A 16602-nucleotide genomic window follows, 5' to 3' on the forward strand; every position below is an offset into this window, starting at 1 on the left:
CACTGTGGATGTTTAGAAGAAACCTCAGAAGGGAATGTTGTAGGTCTAGCAGACAAATGATTTTCACAGTGGTTGTTCTAAACGCCGCTTAGTGAATCAAGAAGTGCCTCAAATGGACCATGTTACATGACTGAGTGACTGCCAGTGTTAAAAGAATGAAACCCAGGTAATGTCATCACTAAACCCACAACATCTAACAAAAGAAAGCAAAGAATGGGACCCCACATCCACAGCGAGCCTCCAAGAGACCCAGACTAGAACGAATCATATAATCTATAGGAAGATTAACACTACAGAGACTTACAAAAATAAACATTATTAGGAGAGTGAAAAACAAACCTCAAAGAATTTCTAGGGAAAAAGAAAGAAATGGATGCAAAGCAAACAGACTGAAGAAGGGAGCAGTGGTCACAAAGGCTTGGCAGGAAGAGCTGGGGCCCTGAGAGGAAAGTCCTTCAAAGGCTCTCAGTGGCCTGAGGTGGAGCTCACTCTCAGCACCTGTAGCGAGGGCCACAGGATGGGGAACAAGTAGTGATGGGATTTGGACAAGGGATGACACAGCACTAAACGAGCATGTAGCCCCTGCAGGGGACTAAAGCCAATAGCTCCAGATACCTAGGGACGGTGTACACACAAAGTGACTATAAAAAGAGCAGAGTGACTTCATGAGAAATGAGTCAGAAGAAAAACCCAACTATCTAAAAAGCCTACACTGAGAAAGTGTCCCTTCCCTTCCTGTTATTCTTGTTTTTCAGCAGGGTCTCACTACAGAGTCTAATCTAGTCTTTAACTCCATTTCCCTGCCTCAGCTTCCCAAGCCTTGATGTGAGCACCATACCTTGCATAAAACATTCTTTATAATGAAGGTAAAGAATATTTTCAAACAGTAAAGCTAGGACACCTTGTTCTTAACACCAGCAGGAACTTGAAGGCTTAAAGAGGCTCCTCATGCTGAAGAAATCCATGTACAGGAATACAGAGTACAGGAGCTGACAGTAAGCAGTGGACCAAGACAAGGCTTTAAAGGATATACTTTGTACTCCTTAAAGATCTTCGACAACGGTAATAATACATGCTGGTATTTTAAGACAAGTAGAACAAAAAATACCTAAAAATCGGCATCTTGAGGGTGGTATTTTAATGTTATTAAAATTCATATAAAGTAGACTATTACTGAAAATAATATAGTAAGGCAAAAAATATGTATGATTTGTAGCAACTAAAACTAAGACAAAAATACAACAAAAAGGTTTAACTAAAAAGCCAAAAAGAGGGACTAGAATAGAATTCTATAAGTAAACCAGGAGAATACAGAACAAAACCAATAAAAGAAAACAAGTTGGGTATGAAGTCAAGAAGTCAAAGCACGGGATTAATGTGAGTTCATGGTAGGCACAGGCTATATAGCAATATTCTTATCTCAAAAAACTAAAAATGAGAACAATGCTCATAACCATATCAATAAACAGCATTTGTAAAGGACAGATGCTTATTAATTACACACCAGAGGAGACCATCTTAGTCAGAAAAGCAAAGCCTAGCTAGGTCAAACCATTTTAAATAACACACACACACACACACACACACACACACACACACACACACACACACACCACACCCACCTTTAATACCAGCACTTGGCAAAGACAGGAGGATCTCTGATTTTAGACCACCCTGGCCTACTTAGTGAGTTTAGAGCTGGCCTGCTTCACAGAGTTCAAAGCCAGTCAATTCTGTAAAGCAAGACTTTCACATAAAGTCAGAAGCGAGAAGAGGGACTGTTTCCTGGCACCACATACTGGAAGCTGTTGCTCTGCCTTTGGATTCCCACAACTCTGCACAAAACTTCACTGCCCAGCTTCAACATATGAGGCAGCGGTAATTCTTAGAGGTGAGATAATAACACAGGCGCTGTACACCCTGCCTCCTGGAGAATTTTCCGAGCCATGGTCTACCTTTGCAGTACTGTCCTCAACATGTCTGTTCTCTAAGTCATATCAGTTTTTTCAGTGTAGTTACCTGGCAGTTCCTCGTGTTCTGATTCATTTGCACATCCATCTTCAGCTGGCTCTGCATTACCTTGATACCTGGAATAACATTTAACATATAGTATTACAGGTTAATATATATTCATATAATAAATATTATTTTGAATGTTTTAAATTTTCTAGAAATTTAAAATTTCTAAATTATGTCTTCTCAAGTTCTACCAAATTTTTACCAAAGCTAAAAATTGGGGTGATAGGAGAAAAACATTTTAAGAACAAAAAAATTCTTAAAACTTCAATTTAAATTATAGCAACATAATCAAAAGAAAATGCTACTTTTCTTAAATACATACCACACAATTTTATATGTGTGCATATGATGTATATGTATCATCCCATGAATCAGGTAACTCTTCTTCACAGAGATTAGAAATTATGATATATGAGGAGAATTAAGTAAAGCTTACAGAAAGACCAAAACAAAACAGTCCACAAAATGAGACTGGCATTTATAAGCTAATAAGAAATTTAACTCTTAATGGAAGCTGAATCGGGGCTTGCAGTGGTTTGGATGCTAATGGTCCCAAGGGATCATAGATTTTAATACTTGTTCCTCAGTTGGTGGAACTGTTGGGAAGGATTAGGTATGGCCTCTGTGTCAGGGGGGCACAGTCTTTAAGGTTTCAAGTCAGTTCTCTGTGCCTGGTGCTCTGGAGCAAGTTGTGAGGTCTCAGCTGTCTCTGCTGCATGTTCCTGGTACTACTTTATATGCTGTATCAGAAACCAAGCATCTTTAGAGCTGGCTATGGTTACCCACACACTGTGATTCTCCCAACTCTTTCAATTCTACCTTTGCGTTCTTAAAATCCTAAACAAACTGATTTTCACTTATAAGAAGATACACAGCTATATGGATAGTTAAGCTAAGGAAGTTAAAGACCTCAGCAAAGATTCAAGAAAGGCAATGATCAACTATGCATAAGAGTGGCCAGCTCAATCAACTAGGATTTCTATATAAAGGAGCTTCCTGATAACCAACAGTTACCACACACAGAGGTAAGATACAAACCAAACCTATCTTTGCTACCTTTTAAAAAAAATACAGATTCATAATAATATCCTGGATATTTATTCTCCTTTGTCCATAGAAAGCCATTTTCTTTCCTAGCAAAGACTTGGCAGTATACTACTATTGGTTTTGATAGTATCTTAGTTATGAAATTTCAGGTGTCTAAAGAATGGAGAGTCAACTATACCTTAACATACTCTGCCCATACATAAAAAACCCATGGCTGTAATGAACACAGAACACCGCTAAAAAGATAAAATCTGAGGAGGGGACATGGCTGTTGGTAAAAGCTTGTCAGATAAACAAGATGACCTGAGTCTATGTCCCTGGGAACCACATACAAAGCAATGCACAGTGCTGTGTGCCTGTGATCCCCGTGGTGGTGACAAGCCAGACACAGGTGGGTCCCTGAAGCTTGCCGGTCGCCATTTTGGCTGAACTAGCAATCTCCAGGTTCACTGAAGGCACCATTTCTGAAAAAAAGGTAGAGAGAAATTAAGGAAGGTGCCTGGCACAAAACCCTGGCCTCCACACATTAAAAAAAAAAGATGTCTGTTATATGTAAACATACTACTAGAATTCATAAACATATAAAAAGCACAAAATTAGTTAATGTTTTTATTGTATTTACCTATGTAAAGCTTTGAATTGTGTGGAGTCATCAGAATCCAATTCTTGATTTAGTTTTGAATAATCAATAGAAGATGTTAGGCCTTTCTCAAGCTTGGCAAAGAATTGCTCTTTCTCCTCTTGTTCCTCTAATGTGTCCAAGCCCAAACCAAGGGTGCTATGATGGAGATCAGAAACAGCCAGCTCTACAGGGAAATGAACGATGAATAATATTGTTAATATGTACAACTCTGATAAAATTAAGTCCTACTTTTATGGACACTGTACAGGATCCTCCCACCCACTGAGCAGAGCTACATAGGGCTCTAAGTTTGAGTTTGTCTCTAAGTTATGACTCTGACCCTCTGTGGAGATCATATGATCTGTCTGTACGTCTGGTGATGTAAGCTGTGGGACAGCTGAGCCCATTGCTACAAAGTCTCTCAAGTTCTGTAAGAGTGACTTCCCGACTCATATCCCATGTCTCACCATTAGCTTCTAAGCTGTCAACACTTAAGATAGAGGTTCCACTGCTCTTAAGAAATTGAACTTTCTCAGCAGACTCCTCTTCTGTGTCCATAGCAGGTTGATATGTCTTCTTTGTCTTCAAATAGCTCACATTTGTTCCAAGCAGTCCTGGGGATAAGACTTTATGAGTTGGTATTCATATTTATAGTCAGAGAGCTACATCCAGGGAGCTGTTCTGTTTATAATGCAACACTAGAATACTATCTTATTAACTTTGTGCATAATGGCTACAAAACAAATCTATCATACTACACACACACACACACACACACACACACACACACACACACCCTAGACCTAGAATTCACAAAAAACTGTTTGATTACAGTACACTTAATTTTAAAAAGAACATTTTTAAAATTTGCCTAAGATTCCTTATGCAGTTTGGCTTCTTGAAATAGACAGTAGAGAGTATAAAGCAGCACACAGAACTCAAGGTGGGGGTGTAGGACTAATACAAGACCCTTGCTGGTTTAAGTACCAATTCAAGAAAACACCAGAACATGTTTGAATTAATCATTGTTCAAACACTGAGAAAGTCTCACACCTGGGTACGTGCAATGTTGTTGGGGAGGGGGTGACATCACAGTCTCTAACGACATTCGTGAATGTTTCCCTTTTTCTGAAACTGAAATACAAGGGACATATTAAAAATGTTTCATGATTGATACCTGTTATAGCTTCAGCTTTCTACTTGACACAAATCCTTGGCTGGATTCCAGAATCAAGTTCTTTTATGGCTTCCTGTGAGTATGGTCTTACAAGGTCAGACAGTAATTTCTACACTGTTGCACAAAGTCAAGATCTACTCGCAGACACCAGAGATGACTGAGGGACCCACAGCTGGGGCACTGCTGTGGCAGTTTCTCACTCTGGCTCTCAAGCTGGGCTCATGAGATGTGACCCAGACAAAAAAGGCTCACCAGAGACAACACAACAGAAACTCACAGATAATATAGTTACTGACCAGCAAGAGAATTACAGTTTTACTTACTAGGCAAAACCCATTAGCCATATGACAACTAAAAAAAAAAAAATCAAAATCCAATATTCCAACAGAATGTGGTCAGTTTTAATGTTTAATGGTAGCTACTCAAGACTGGTAATGATACACCCCTCTCCTTAGGATGGGTATACAGGTCTCTCAGAAGCTCCTTCAATCTGATGGCAGGACTCTCATCTTGTGAGTACAATAATGCCTGGTAACAGAATACACTCTGAACTCACTAAATGTTTGTGATAGGGAACAGGGCAAGATACACTCTGGGTGGAGAGGAGGAGCTCTCTTGTGGGCTAGGGAAGGCTAATAGGTTTGTGTCTTGCCTAGTTTTCTCTGCTTTTTTACTGACTACACCTACTTTGAGTTGAGACCTTCTTAAGAAAAAAAAAAACCTGATAATTTTAGTTGCTACAGGCAAGTATTTTTATTCCAAGAGCTATTCTTTCCTTTTGGAATATTTGCATATTTCTGCCTTGATTTAGTTTCTTCTAGAAAAAAAAAAAAAGGCTTCAATGCCAATTAAGTCCCAAGGTCTTGGCAATAATTTTCAAATTACTTTATCCCTTGATTTTTTTCTTATTTATTTATGTATTTATTTATTCATTCATTCATTCACTTTACATCCTGATCTCAGCCCCCTTCTTCTCCCAGTTTCTCCCCTTCCCCTATCCTCCCCTCCTTCTCCTCTGATGAGAAGAAAGCCCACCACGCCCCCCAGCACATCAAGTCACTGCAGGATAGGTGCATCCTCTCCCACTGAGGCCAGACAAGACAGCCCAGTTAGGGGAACAGGCATAATATCTTTTTTGAACACTAACAGGAAAAAGTATTTTAGAAAAGAATTCTTTACAGGCATTCTTAGCATTGTTGCATGGTGTGGGGATTCATAAAAAAAAAAAAAAAATCACCCTGTTGTTTTCACTGAGAAATTCCTTTAATGTATTACAGAGTTAAAAACAAACAAAAAAGCAAATAACTCCAACACTAATAAGATACTAATGAGAACTGTGAGATTTATGCTGACATGGGAAGAGAAGCCCTACCCATGCACACAAGGCTCCCAAGTTTAGGAGAGCCACACAATGTAGAAGGGTCCCGTGGCGTTCCAAGCTCAGGGAGAGAACACGTGTGTTAATGGTGCGCTAGCAGGCGCTACGGGACTGTGTGAAGCAGTGACGCCGAGCCTTACTGGACAAGGAAGAGACGGCAGCAGGGAAGCATGGCTCACAAGTCAGGCTCAGAGGCCGGGACACAAAGGGGTTTCTAGAAGACAGAATAACTGAGTGTGGCTGGATCACATGAGGTAGAAAGAGCTACCATTGGATTTCGTAGAACCTCAATTGTCACTTTAAAGAATTCAGGTTCAATCTTGTCGGTGATGGGGGCGGGATGAAACAAACAAACAAACAAACAAACAAAGCCACAACAACAATCATAAAAGCCATAGGTAAAAATCTTCCTGTAAACAGGAGAATCAGAAATGCTATTACTCAACATGGTTGTGCTTAACCCCGACCCACAAGTGCTGCAAACACAGCAGTCTTCCTTTTTCTTTACAACTGTGGCAGCATCGTGCACAGAAGTCTGTCAAACACAGTGTGACTTGCTTCAGGTCATAGACAGCACTACATATGATGCGCACCTATTATATATGTATGCAACACTTAAAGTCACATTGCATGTGACTGGAGACATCTTGGGAAAAGTATAAAGACATGTCAAGAGAAAATGAATGCATTTGTTACAGTTGAGGAAGTAAAGTTGCTTTTCATGACTTATTAGCAAACTAAGATTCCACATTATACTTGTTAATTGGTTACATGAATATAGCAGCAGATTATTTATTAGACTATAAGACGTCTATTTATATCATTAGACATGTAAATATACTCGATTTATCTCCTTAATTTGAATGTATATAAATGATCTTAATGCGAACTAATGCAAAAAGGCATTTCTCAGTTTCATAATGTGTAACAAAGTTGAATAATATGAAAATTAACTCAAGCCTCAGAAATCCACACCATTAGTATTATTTCCTTTACAGCGTAATGGTGCCCTAATACAGTCTAGAATTAAAAGTCTTGACTGACCTCTTGTGGTCAAATGATTTAAAAAAACAATAACAAAAAATTAGCAGGCTTTACCATCATCTTCAAAATCATCTTCAGCTATCCACCAAGGCACTGGGTCTTTCTTCTTCATTTCGTTGTTAGGCTGTCTAGGTGTTATATTTGAATTTTCAAAAGAATCATCTGAAAGCTGAATTAAATACAAGTTACTAAATTTTAAAATCTGTTTTAATTACACAGTCCCAGATGTTACTACAAAGCTTGTTTTTCTTTAGTTCTCACTGCTCCATTATCATATAAGCAACAATGTATAAATCCCATCTCCAGACATTGGTGGGCAAGCTTAAGAATCCAGCATATGTCTCCGAATACCAAGTTATATGTAGAATTAAACAAGTAAGACGCTGTGGTGGTTTGAATGAAAATGGCCCCCATAGGCTCACTGGGAGTGGCACTATTAGGAGGTGTGGCCTCGTTGGAAGAAGTGTGTCACTGACTGTGGCTTTGAAGGTTTCAAAGGCTCAAGTCAGGTCCCAGGCCATCCCCTTCCTGCTGATCCAGATCTGAATGTAGAACTCACAGCTCCGTCTCCAGCACCAAGTCTGTCTGTGTGCCGCCATGTTTCCCGCCACGATAATAATGGACTAACCCTCTGAACCTGTAGGCCAGCCCCAGTTAAATATTTTCCTTTATTACAAGTTGCCGTGGTCATGGTGTCTCTTCACAGCAACAGAAACACTAGCTAAGACAAGTACGACAACAAAATAAGAAAATCTGATCAATATACTTGCTTAGAAAAGAAACAGAGGATAAAATCCTATATTCTGGACATTTTCTAGGGCCTAAGAATGAGTGGCAATTTAGCAAACTTTTTACAATGACAGAATTCTGGGGTTTCAGTGGGTGAAGATGTAGCAACCACAGAAATAAGTATTTTGTTCCAGATATTAATAAACCTGTATGTATTTGTCCCTTTCTGCTCCTTAGCTATTATTTTACTACAATTCTGAATCCCTTTTTCTAACCTCAACAGCTCTCTCCCTTGCAGCCAGTAAGGTAGCCTTCCTCTTCTGAGATAACAGAGAACTAAAGGAAACCCTCCTCCTCATCCCACCACCAAGATCGAATTCTGTGAGACTGCCTCCAGATTCAAAAGACACCAGTTTGATTCCTCTGTTCTCAAGAGAACCCACCGAGGGCTCACTTCCCCTCTCCATCGCCTGGCTCCTTAGGTATGCACACGTGCTATCTTCACTTCCTTAGTCTCCTCTCTTCCCACTCTCCCCCAGTTCCCCATTCAGCAGTATATCTCCAGTACCCACTTTCTAAATGCCTGTCACAAAGAAAAAATGGTTTGTCATCCACTGAACACATCATGGAAACTGACACCTCACGGAACGCTCTACCTATGAATTGAGCAGTGTTCTTCTAGGGTCCTCTTCAGCTCTGCAGCCTCGTACATAGCTAGTTAGGGGCTCCTGAACCTACTTCTTTAACACAAGAGTTCTTGTTGACTGTTGTAACAGGATATTTGAAGCTGTTTCTAGTTAGGGTGTGTCTGGGCCCTTAGTTCACATCTTTAATTCTTCCAGCTAAAATACAGACACACCCTTAGTACTCATCCTTAATCCCAAGTATGAAGGTAAAGTTAGCTTGTAGAAGGAAATAATTTGAGTGGCAGAAAAAGTGATGAATCAGAGAAAGACTTGACAGACAAGGATCTGCCCAACTCTCATGAGAAAAGAGAGGGAAGGGGAGGTACTTATGGGAAAGATAGACAGTACAGAAGAAAAGAGTGCAGTAGACCTGGGGAGCAGGACAGAGGGGAGAGCAGAGCAGCACAGGGAGGGAGAAAAAGGAAGCAGGCAGTTACCAAGAGAGTTTTACAGAGATAGGCTGAAGAGAGAATAAGCTGCACAGAGGTGAAGATAAAACAAGCCAGAAAATGACAGGGAGCCAAAAGATTAGAAAAGATTGCTAGAGTTAGTTTGAGGCCAAGCAGAGCAATTCAGAGGCTAAGAAAAGAGCCGGATTGAACCAGTCAGCTGGGAGAGGAGTTTGATCCAGAATAGCCGAATTGACCAAGCCAGCCAGAAAGTACAAGAAAGGGTGAGTAATATTCAGTACCAAGTCTCAGAGGCTGAAAATGTTCTAGGCCTACCTGGATTAGGTTTTATAGAGGCTAGAAGCTTCCAGGACGAGGCCTAGGTTAGCAGTAAGCCTCAGAGATGACGGGTACATCAGGCAAATAAAAATTACTCTTACAGTGTTCATCCTTTTCCATTCTGTACCCCTCACACACACCCTGGGGAGAAATCATGTTTATCACATGCCTTCTTGGTGTCAGGATCTATCTGCACCTGGTTTAAACAACCGTGAAGAGATCACTTGTGAGAACCTGAAACCCAGGGGGGAAATGACTGTCCCAGTTGCAAGTGCTAAAGAGTGGGATCCAAATCAACTGAGGATGCCACTGAAGACTGTCTGCTTTCCACTGCTGCACGCAGCCATCTGACTAGGAAGACACCAGGGTGAGCATCTAAGCTTCTGAGTTATTATCAGTCTGAAAGCCTGGTATCTCTATCACTTTCCAGTTGGTCTTTAAACACACTACTATGTTAAAACACTCCATTTCTTGCCTCTCGAACCCCAGTTTCTTTGTCTACATACAGGGATAGAACCACTGACCACTCAGAGTTATGGCAAAGATCAGAAAGACAAAGGATGAGTATCCACCTTTCCAATACTGTAAGTGTTCTGACTTGCAAAATCGTCTTCAGTGCTTTGCAGGTTATTATCAACAAACAGAACAAAACCCCTGGCCCTCAGGCGGTACAAACAATGGAAACCAGGGTCTTCATAAACGAATACATGGTTGGTGGGAATAACAGAGCATACGACTCGCCAATTTCACGCCTAGGCAAATATTGAGAAGAGATTCACATATATCCACACTCACACTTGCCTGATTATTCAGAGCCGCATTATTTATGACTGTCCAAAATGGGAGGATCCCTAATGCTGTCCACTGAAAACTTACTAAGCAAGGTGCATTATATCCACAAAATGGCAAGCCACTCACTAAAGGCATGTTGTTACATCCATAAACCCTGAAAACACCATGTTAAATAAAAGAGGCCAGACTTGAAAGACCACACATAGTATATGGTTCCATTTCTATGAATCTCCCTAACAGTCAAACCTGGAGACAAAACAGTAAGTGATAACCTAAGGCTGGGGAAGGAGAAGGAGCCGGAGTAACAGTTAAAGGATAAGGGTTTTTTTTTTTTAGGGGTGATACATGCATTCTGCAACTGACGATGGAGAAGGTTATGTAATTCTAAAACAGTCGTCATACATTCTTTAAATGGGTGAATTGAATGGTTTATGAATTATAACTGAAGAAAGTTAACTTTAAAAAAGAATGGGTTAAGCCACTCTTCTAAAACCAGAAAGTGAGCAAAATGTTTGTTCAATGTGGCTCTTTCCCTTTCCTCCCTCTCTGTGCTTGCACGCGCATGCCAGCATGCACGTGACAGCGTGTGCGCGCATTCGCCAGGGAGAGAACCGCTGGGTAGACTGGGTGAGAAGATGGCATCGAGCTAACAAGCGCCAGCATTTGAAATGAGAAGAACTGAGGATTGCTGGGTAACTCTGTAGGCGTGAGTAGAAGGAATGTGCTGATGGAGTGGTTGATGTTTTCAGATGAAAGCACTGAAGGATGGTTCTTACGAGACAGATCTACAAGAAATACCACCATAAATAAGGCTTGAGCTTACCTCCTTCATAAACTGTTCAAACTCTTCATCAAGGTCTACTTTGGAATAGTGAGCCATAGTGAGGAGTTTTCATGTCACAAAGAAAGTATCCTAAAATTATTTACAGCATTGGAAACACTAAAGGACAGAAACAGAAGAAGAATAAACACCTCTCGAAGAAAACAACGTCATTAAAACAACATTAAACTTCAACTTCTCAAGACAGTTTTATATATGTACACATATATAACTTGATAGTTATATCGCAATTATGATCCACTATTGGAAGTCTAATTCATTGAAGCTAACTGACTTGGGAAAGTAGCTTGTGAAGTTTATCTTCTCAAGGTCGAAAATTACATTTCATCCAGTTGTTAAGAGGTGGGGTCCAGGATATTTTCCACTGTATATGTATTGTCTCTGTTAATATCTCTCAGAATCCAGGTTCTCACAGAGAATATTGAAAAAAAAAAAAAAAAAAAAAAAAACGCTGGAAGTGGAGAGACCAATATTTTTCTTGTAAAGCACAGTCCAGGTTGTGCTGTTTGATTCGAGTATTTTCAAACTAAGAGTTTTGCAAAATAGACTTTCTACAATCAGGGATTTTCCAAGACATAGAGTGAATTTATAAGACTCAGACTGTAATAAGGAATTCAGTGGTGCATCCCTGAGATTTCTACACTAAGGACACAGCTCATTAGTTGGGAGGCCAGCCTGAGTTACAAGCCTGAGTTTCAGGTTAGTCTGAGCTATACACCGTGCAACCTTGTCTTAAAACATCCCCGAGGAGCACAAAATACCCTTAAAAGTTAGTAACATACACTAATTACTATTTATGTTTCTCTTGAAGTAAAGTCAGGCAAAAAGAAACAATGCCAGACACCTTGAATGGAATCTAGTTAAGTTGCATTTCAAAGCTTGAACTTCAGATAGGTGAGGCTATCTTCAGATCTGTCCTAACTTTTGGATTTAACTCTTTAGGGCAATACAAACAAACCCTACTTTTCTTTTCTAAGAGACGGCAGCGGGAGTACTTGAGCGTATAGTTTGCCCACCATTCTAATGCTTTTATTTGCATTTTCGACCATGAGGTCCAAAGGACAGGATAAGAAGTTGGAAAAACAGCTTTAGTCAGAGGCAAACCCCACGAAAGGGCCTTCATCCCAATTGTGTCCAGGCTGCAGGAAGCGAAGATTTGGGGTCTGTCTCGAAGCAAAGACACAACCGACACGCCCCGGCAGAGGAGCGGAGTAATGTGCAAAACAAAGTTCGGAGACCGGGCCTGAGATACAACCTGGAAACAACAAGGTCGCGGACAGTCACAACGCCTCACCTACCTGCTCCTGGGAGCCCGCGCTCTCCCGGAAAGTCCCGGCGAATCAGCTGTTGTCAGGGCAACACATCTCCACGCGCGGGCTCCGAGGTGTCACGTGATCCCGCTTGTCACGTGACCCGCGGAGACGCCATACGAGCTGCCAGTCTTCTGGTGACTTTCAAATAGATTGGAACCTTCACGGCTCTGCAGGGTGTGGCGGCCGTAAGGGACGTGGGTGCGGCAGCAGTGTGCACACCCCACCTTCTCTTCACTCCCTGAAATCCTGAGCGGGCCGTGAAGACCCAGGCGCAAGCGCACAATCTGGAGCCAGCGCGTGGCTTCCTGGGAGTTGTAGTTTAGTACTTTTGTGCTCCTCCTTCCGCAGCGGGCTGCTCCTCTTTCCAGCCCTTCCCACCCTTTTTCATTTGAACCCTGTTGTCCAGGTTGAAAGTTTTAAAAAACGATCTACAAGGTTTGATTTTTCTTCACTTAATAAGCCACGTGTGGGTGTTCTGAGAAAAATACAAACGGATTAGAAATAATTCTGGTATTAGACGTCCGCCACCCAGTGGACAAGCATTTGAAAATACATAATACCAAGATTCTCAGTGAGACCCCTGCACTAGCTCAGCCTCTGTTTTTTCTGGTAGCCTACTTTTCAAAGCTCTCTTCTACAGTGGCTTGCTTGAGGTTTTTGTGTTCTCTTTCTCCCTTTTCTCCACCCCTCCTCTCTCTATCCCCTTTCTTTCGCTCTCTGGATACGTATATGCAAACAGTCACACCAAATCAGAGGATAGCATTTAGGAATGAAAATAAAATCTTCAAACAGTAAAGGGCTTTGCCTCTGTACCTCCTTTCTGGCCTGAACTTTTCATTCAACAATACATATTGCCATCTGAGTGTGTTCAAGCCAGAAACTATCCTATTAAAATACAATAATAGAGACTTGTTTTAAGCTACCATTTATTGATGAGAGCTTGGTGAGAGCTTTACGTACATTACTTAATTCTTACATTTTACAAGTCAATTTAATTCAGCTTTTGGCTTTTAAAAGTACATATCAAATTGAGCACGTTCCATGCCTTATAGACGTTGGTACTGGGAAACAGGCAAGTAGCCCAGACAACTGTTAAAATGACAAGCATTATAGTGACTCACGTACACACGCTGAGCAAGTTTGGGAATTTTTCCACTTGTGGTTTCGTTTCTGCCAGATAGTTATTTTATAATCAACTTGTTAGGGTTCAAGATCGCTGAAGAATGTTACCCCAAACTCAAATAGTATGTAAAAGCAAAGAGCATTTATTCAGCAGAATTTCATGCATGCAGGGGGTCTCCCCATTCAGGAATGGAGGCACCTAGTGGGCTTGCATGCCTGGCTTTTATTGTTAGGGGACCTGCAAGGGGTGGGGAATGTGCCCTTTTACCTTCATTGGTTACCTCTATCTCTAGAGGTCTGACTGATTCTACAATTGGTTAGGGCTCTGAAGACTTCCCAGGTTTGGGGACAGGGGGGAAAGGGGTGTCTCTTATTCATTCTAGCTACCTATTCTTACTTCAGGCCAGATGACAAGGTGTCCTTGGATTGGCTGCCCAAAGCTTGGTTGAGTGATCCCCAGGTTCCTGGATTTAGGTTCTCATTTCTGGGAAACAGAAACTTAGGCCTAGTCTCCCAAACTGTCAGTTTACAGCCTGTCATGGAGTCAGCCTAGCTCTGAGCTTAGTCCCTTCAAACTGAGTATTCAACTAGTAATTTAACTATTTGTACTAGTAGGTTCTGCTCCTACTGTATATGAGGACCATCTTCCCCCCCCACCCCCCGCTTATATTGTGGCATTAACATTCACCTTCACCATTTTGCAGAGACTTTCTGGCTTTTAAGTACTAAAACTCCTGAGTCACAAGAACTTTAGTCCATGCAAACCCAGAGGTGTTTCTCTAACCCTATCCCTGTTTTCCTTTGTTGTTCCTTCCTCTGATATCACACAGCCATTATGAGAAGATGTCCTTGTCTGTCTCTTAGAAGAAATTCCAATAGGTTGTAATTTCTTCATCTTGATCTGTAAGCTCTGTGTGTGTGTGTGTGTCTCTCTCTGTGTGTGTCTGTCTGTCTGTCTTATCTGTTGCAGTGGCTCTTTTATCCATCCTCCAACATAGGACTTAGAGCTTTAGTCATTCTTACTGATCTGAAGCCTTACTAGATATTTCCACATCTCACTCTAGCTGTCTGTGGAAGTTAATGCTGAGAGATCTGTGTAAAATGCCATTTTAAAACTTCTCACCTTTTTTTTTTTATTTTTACTTATTATTGAATGTTCTCTTCCCTCCTACCAATCTATTCTAGGGAATTAGTTCCACCTTACTCCTCTTTTGTTAGATCTTCTTCTTCTTCTTCTTCTTCTTCTTCTTCTTCTTCTTCTTCTTCTTCTTCTTCTTCTTCTTCTTCTTCTTCTTCTTCTTCTTCTTCTTCTTCTTCTTCTTCTTCCAAATAAAGTTTTATTGAAACACAGTCACATTCATTTGTTTATTCAGTAACAATGGCTGTTTTTATGCTATGAAGACAGGGTCAGACAGTTATGACACAGACAACATGGCTTGCCAAGCCCAGAGTATTTACTCTCAGGTCTCTTATAGAGCATGTAGGCTGACACCTAGCTGAGTAACAAGTGCCACTTGTCTTACTGTTTACATGGATCATTTTCAGAGGGATCCAAAGAGCTACAGTCTGAGAAAATATGTGGGCAGAAGCCCAGTGTGGGCGGTGCAAACCTGTAAGCTAGCATTTGGGAGGTGGAAGCAGGAAGAGTTAAGAGTTTGTAGCTATCACACACTGTATGAAAACTGGTCTAAAACATGTAGCAACAAATGACATGTGGCTTAAGGCTTTTATGACATTCCAGGCAGTGTAAAGAAGGAAATTAAAAATGCAAAACAATAGGCAGAATCTCTAGGCAATAATTTTAATGAACTGGACTGTTACAGAGAAAACTGAGAGCCAGTCCAATACATACAATTATCACTTTGTCAGAGAACATTCTTTGTGTTGGCAATGTATACCTCCTGCTGACAGACTGTATCCACCATGTCAGTACACAGGCCTCTTTCTCTGAAAAATGTCCAGGAGAAATAAAGAGGGAAAGGCTAGGAACTGTGAGGCATTGCCTAGGGTCCCGGTGCCCAGGACTCAGAACTTCAGGGGAATGACAGGCCAGTACTTCGGCTGCTTTCTGTCACAGTGCTTATCAAAGCTCCGCTGCACAGCAGCCTCCCTGGGCAGGATCTTGGGAGCACTGTTCCCATACAAGTGCTTCATCTCTGCTTGGCGCCACTCCCAGGGCTTCTCAGATGGGGGCTCCACTGACCTGTGGTGGTTGAAATACAGGCCATGGTCTGTTGTTCCCATAGTCATTCAGGCGCTCCGCGTCCAGCTGCTGCTGTAGCCGTCTCTCTTCTCTGTGCTTCTCAGTCTGTATGAAGTACTGGTGGAGCTCCTCGGTGATTTCCATAATGTTCGGGTCGCACTCCACTTCATCATCTGAATCCGACTCCGGCTCTTCCTCTTCATACAGTGCTTCATTTTCTCCTGTGGATGTCTGGGTTCTATTGTTGTTATGCAGAGGCTGCCCAGGGCTTTTGAGATGAGAAACACTGTAGGGAGACTCCTGCCGTGCCATGTGCTGGCCTTGAGAGTTCCAAGGATGCCGACCCTCATAAGCAAGAGAGTTCCAGGGAAGAACTTCATGGGGGAAGAACCATGGAGAAGTGAAATAGGAATCCCTGAACTTTCTGTAGGCATTCTGGTGGCACTGCATGATGATAATGTTGCCAGTATCTTGCCTATACTGGGTGAAAATACCAAGATGAAGTAGCCCTCCATTTTGAGGCCATTGCTGTCACCTCTGACTGCAAAAGTCCAAATGGGAACTCATGGCCACATAGCTTGAAGACCTTGGGTGGCGGGCATGATAGGGTGTTACTAGATTGAAGAAAACAAGTTTCTATGACATAACCTTAGTTAATATCAAAACCTCATTTGTTCTTGTTCTAAATTTCCTTTTGAGCTGTAGTGTTCAATGTTTGATCACCCAATTCATATATATTCACATAATATCCTAGAAACCAAGCTGGCCTCCAACTCAGAGATCCGCCTGGCTCTACCTCTTCAGTGCATGCACTGTACCCACTGTCCGCTAGCACCATCTCCAATGTAATAGAAGCCTTGCTTTTTTTTGCGTGTGTGCATGCATGTGTGTGAGAGTACCC

General features: G+C 41.5%; 1 protein-coding gene and 1 pseudogene across 4 annotated transcripts in view; both read right to left on the reverse strand.

Annotated features, from left to right (window-relative positions):
- Nucleotides 1–12514, reverse strand: part of Cep162 (centrosomal protein 162) — a 58609-nt gene extending 46095 nt beyond the window's left edge. The window contains exons 1-7 of one of the 4 annotated variants that reach the window (XR_013105707.1): nt 12362–12514; nt 11046–11162; nt 7342–7456; nt 4742–4822; nt 4156–4302; nt 3689–3872; nt 2020–2087 (exon numbers count right to left, since the gene is read on the reverse strand). Coding sequence is in view for 3 of the 4 variants with exons in the window: in XM_076917878.1 (XP_076773993.1) it covers nt 2020–2087; nt 3689–3872; nt 4156–4302; nt 4742–4822; nt 7342–7456; nt 11046–11102 (652 nt within the window). In the remaining variant the exon portion in view is untranslated. Of the gene's footprint in view, nt 1–2019; nt 2088–3688; nt 3873–4155; nt 4303–4741; nt 4823–7341; nt 7457–11045; nt 11163–12361 lie in introns of those variants that run through there. The other 3 variants (XM_076917878.1, XM_034484458.2, XM_076917879.1) reach the window with 3 other exon arrangements.
- Nucleotides 12515–15523: 3009 nt separating this feature from the next.
- On the reverse strand, nt 15524–16227 carry LOC117725039 (gem-associated protein 8 pseudogene; annotated as a pseudogene).
- Between the last annotated feature and the right edge of the window lie 375 nt (nt 16228–16602).

Source organism: Arvicanthis niloticus, chromosome 21 (assembly GCF_011762505.2).
Source record: "Arvicanthis niloticus isolate mArvNil1 chromosome 21, mArvNil1.pat.X, whole genome shotgun sequence".
In the NCBI taxonomy this organism is placed as follows: Eukaryota; Metazoa; Chordata; class Mammalia; order Rodentia; family Muridae; genus Arvicanthis; species Arvicanthis niloticus.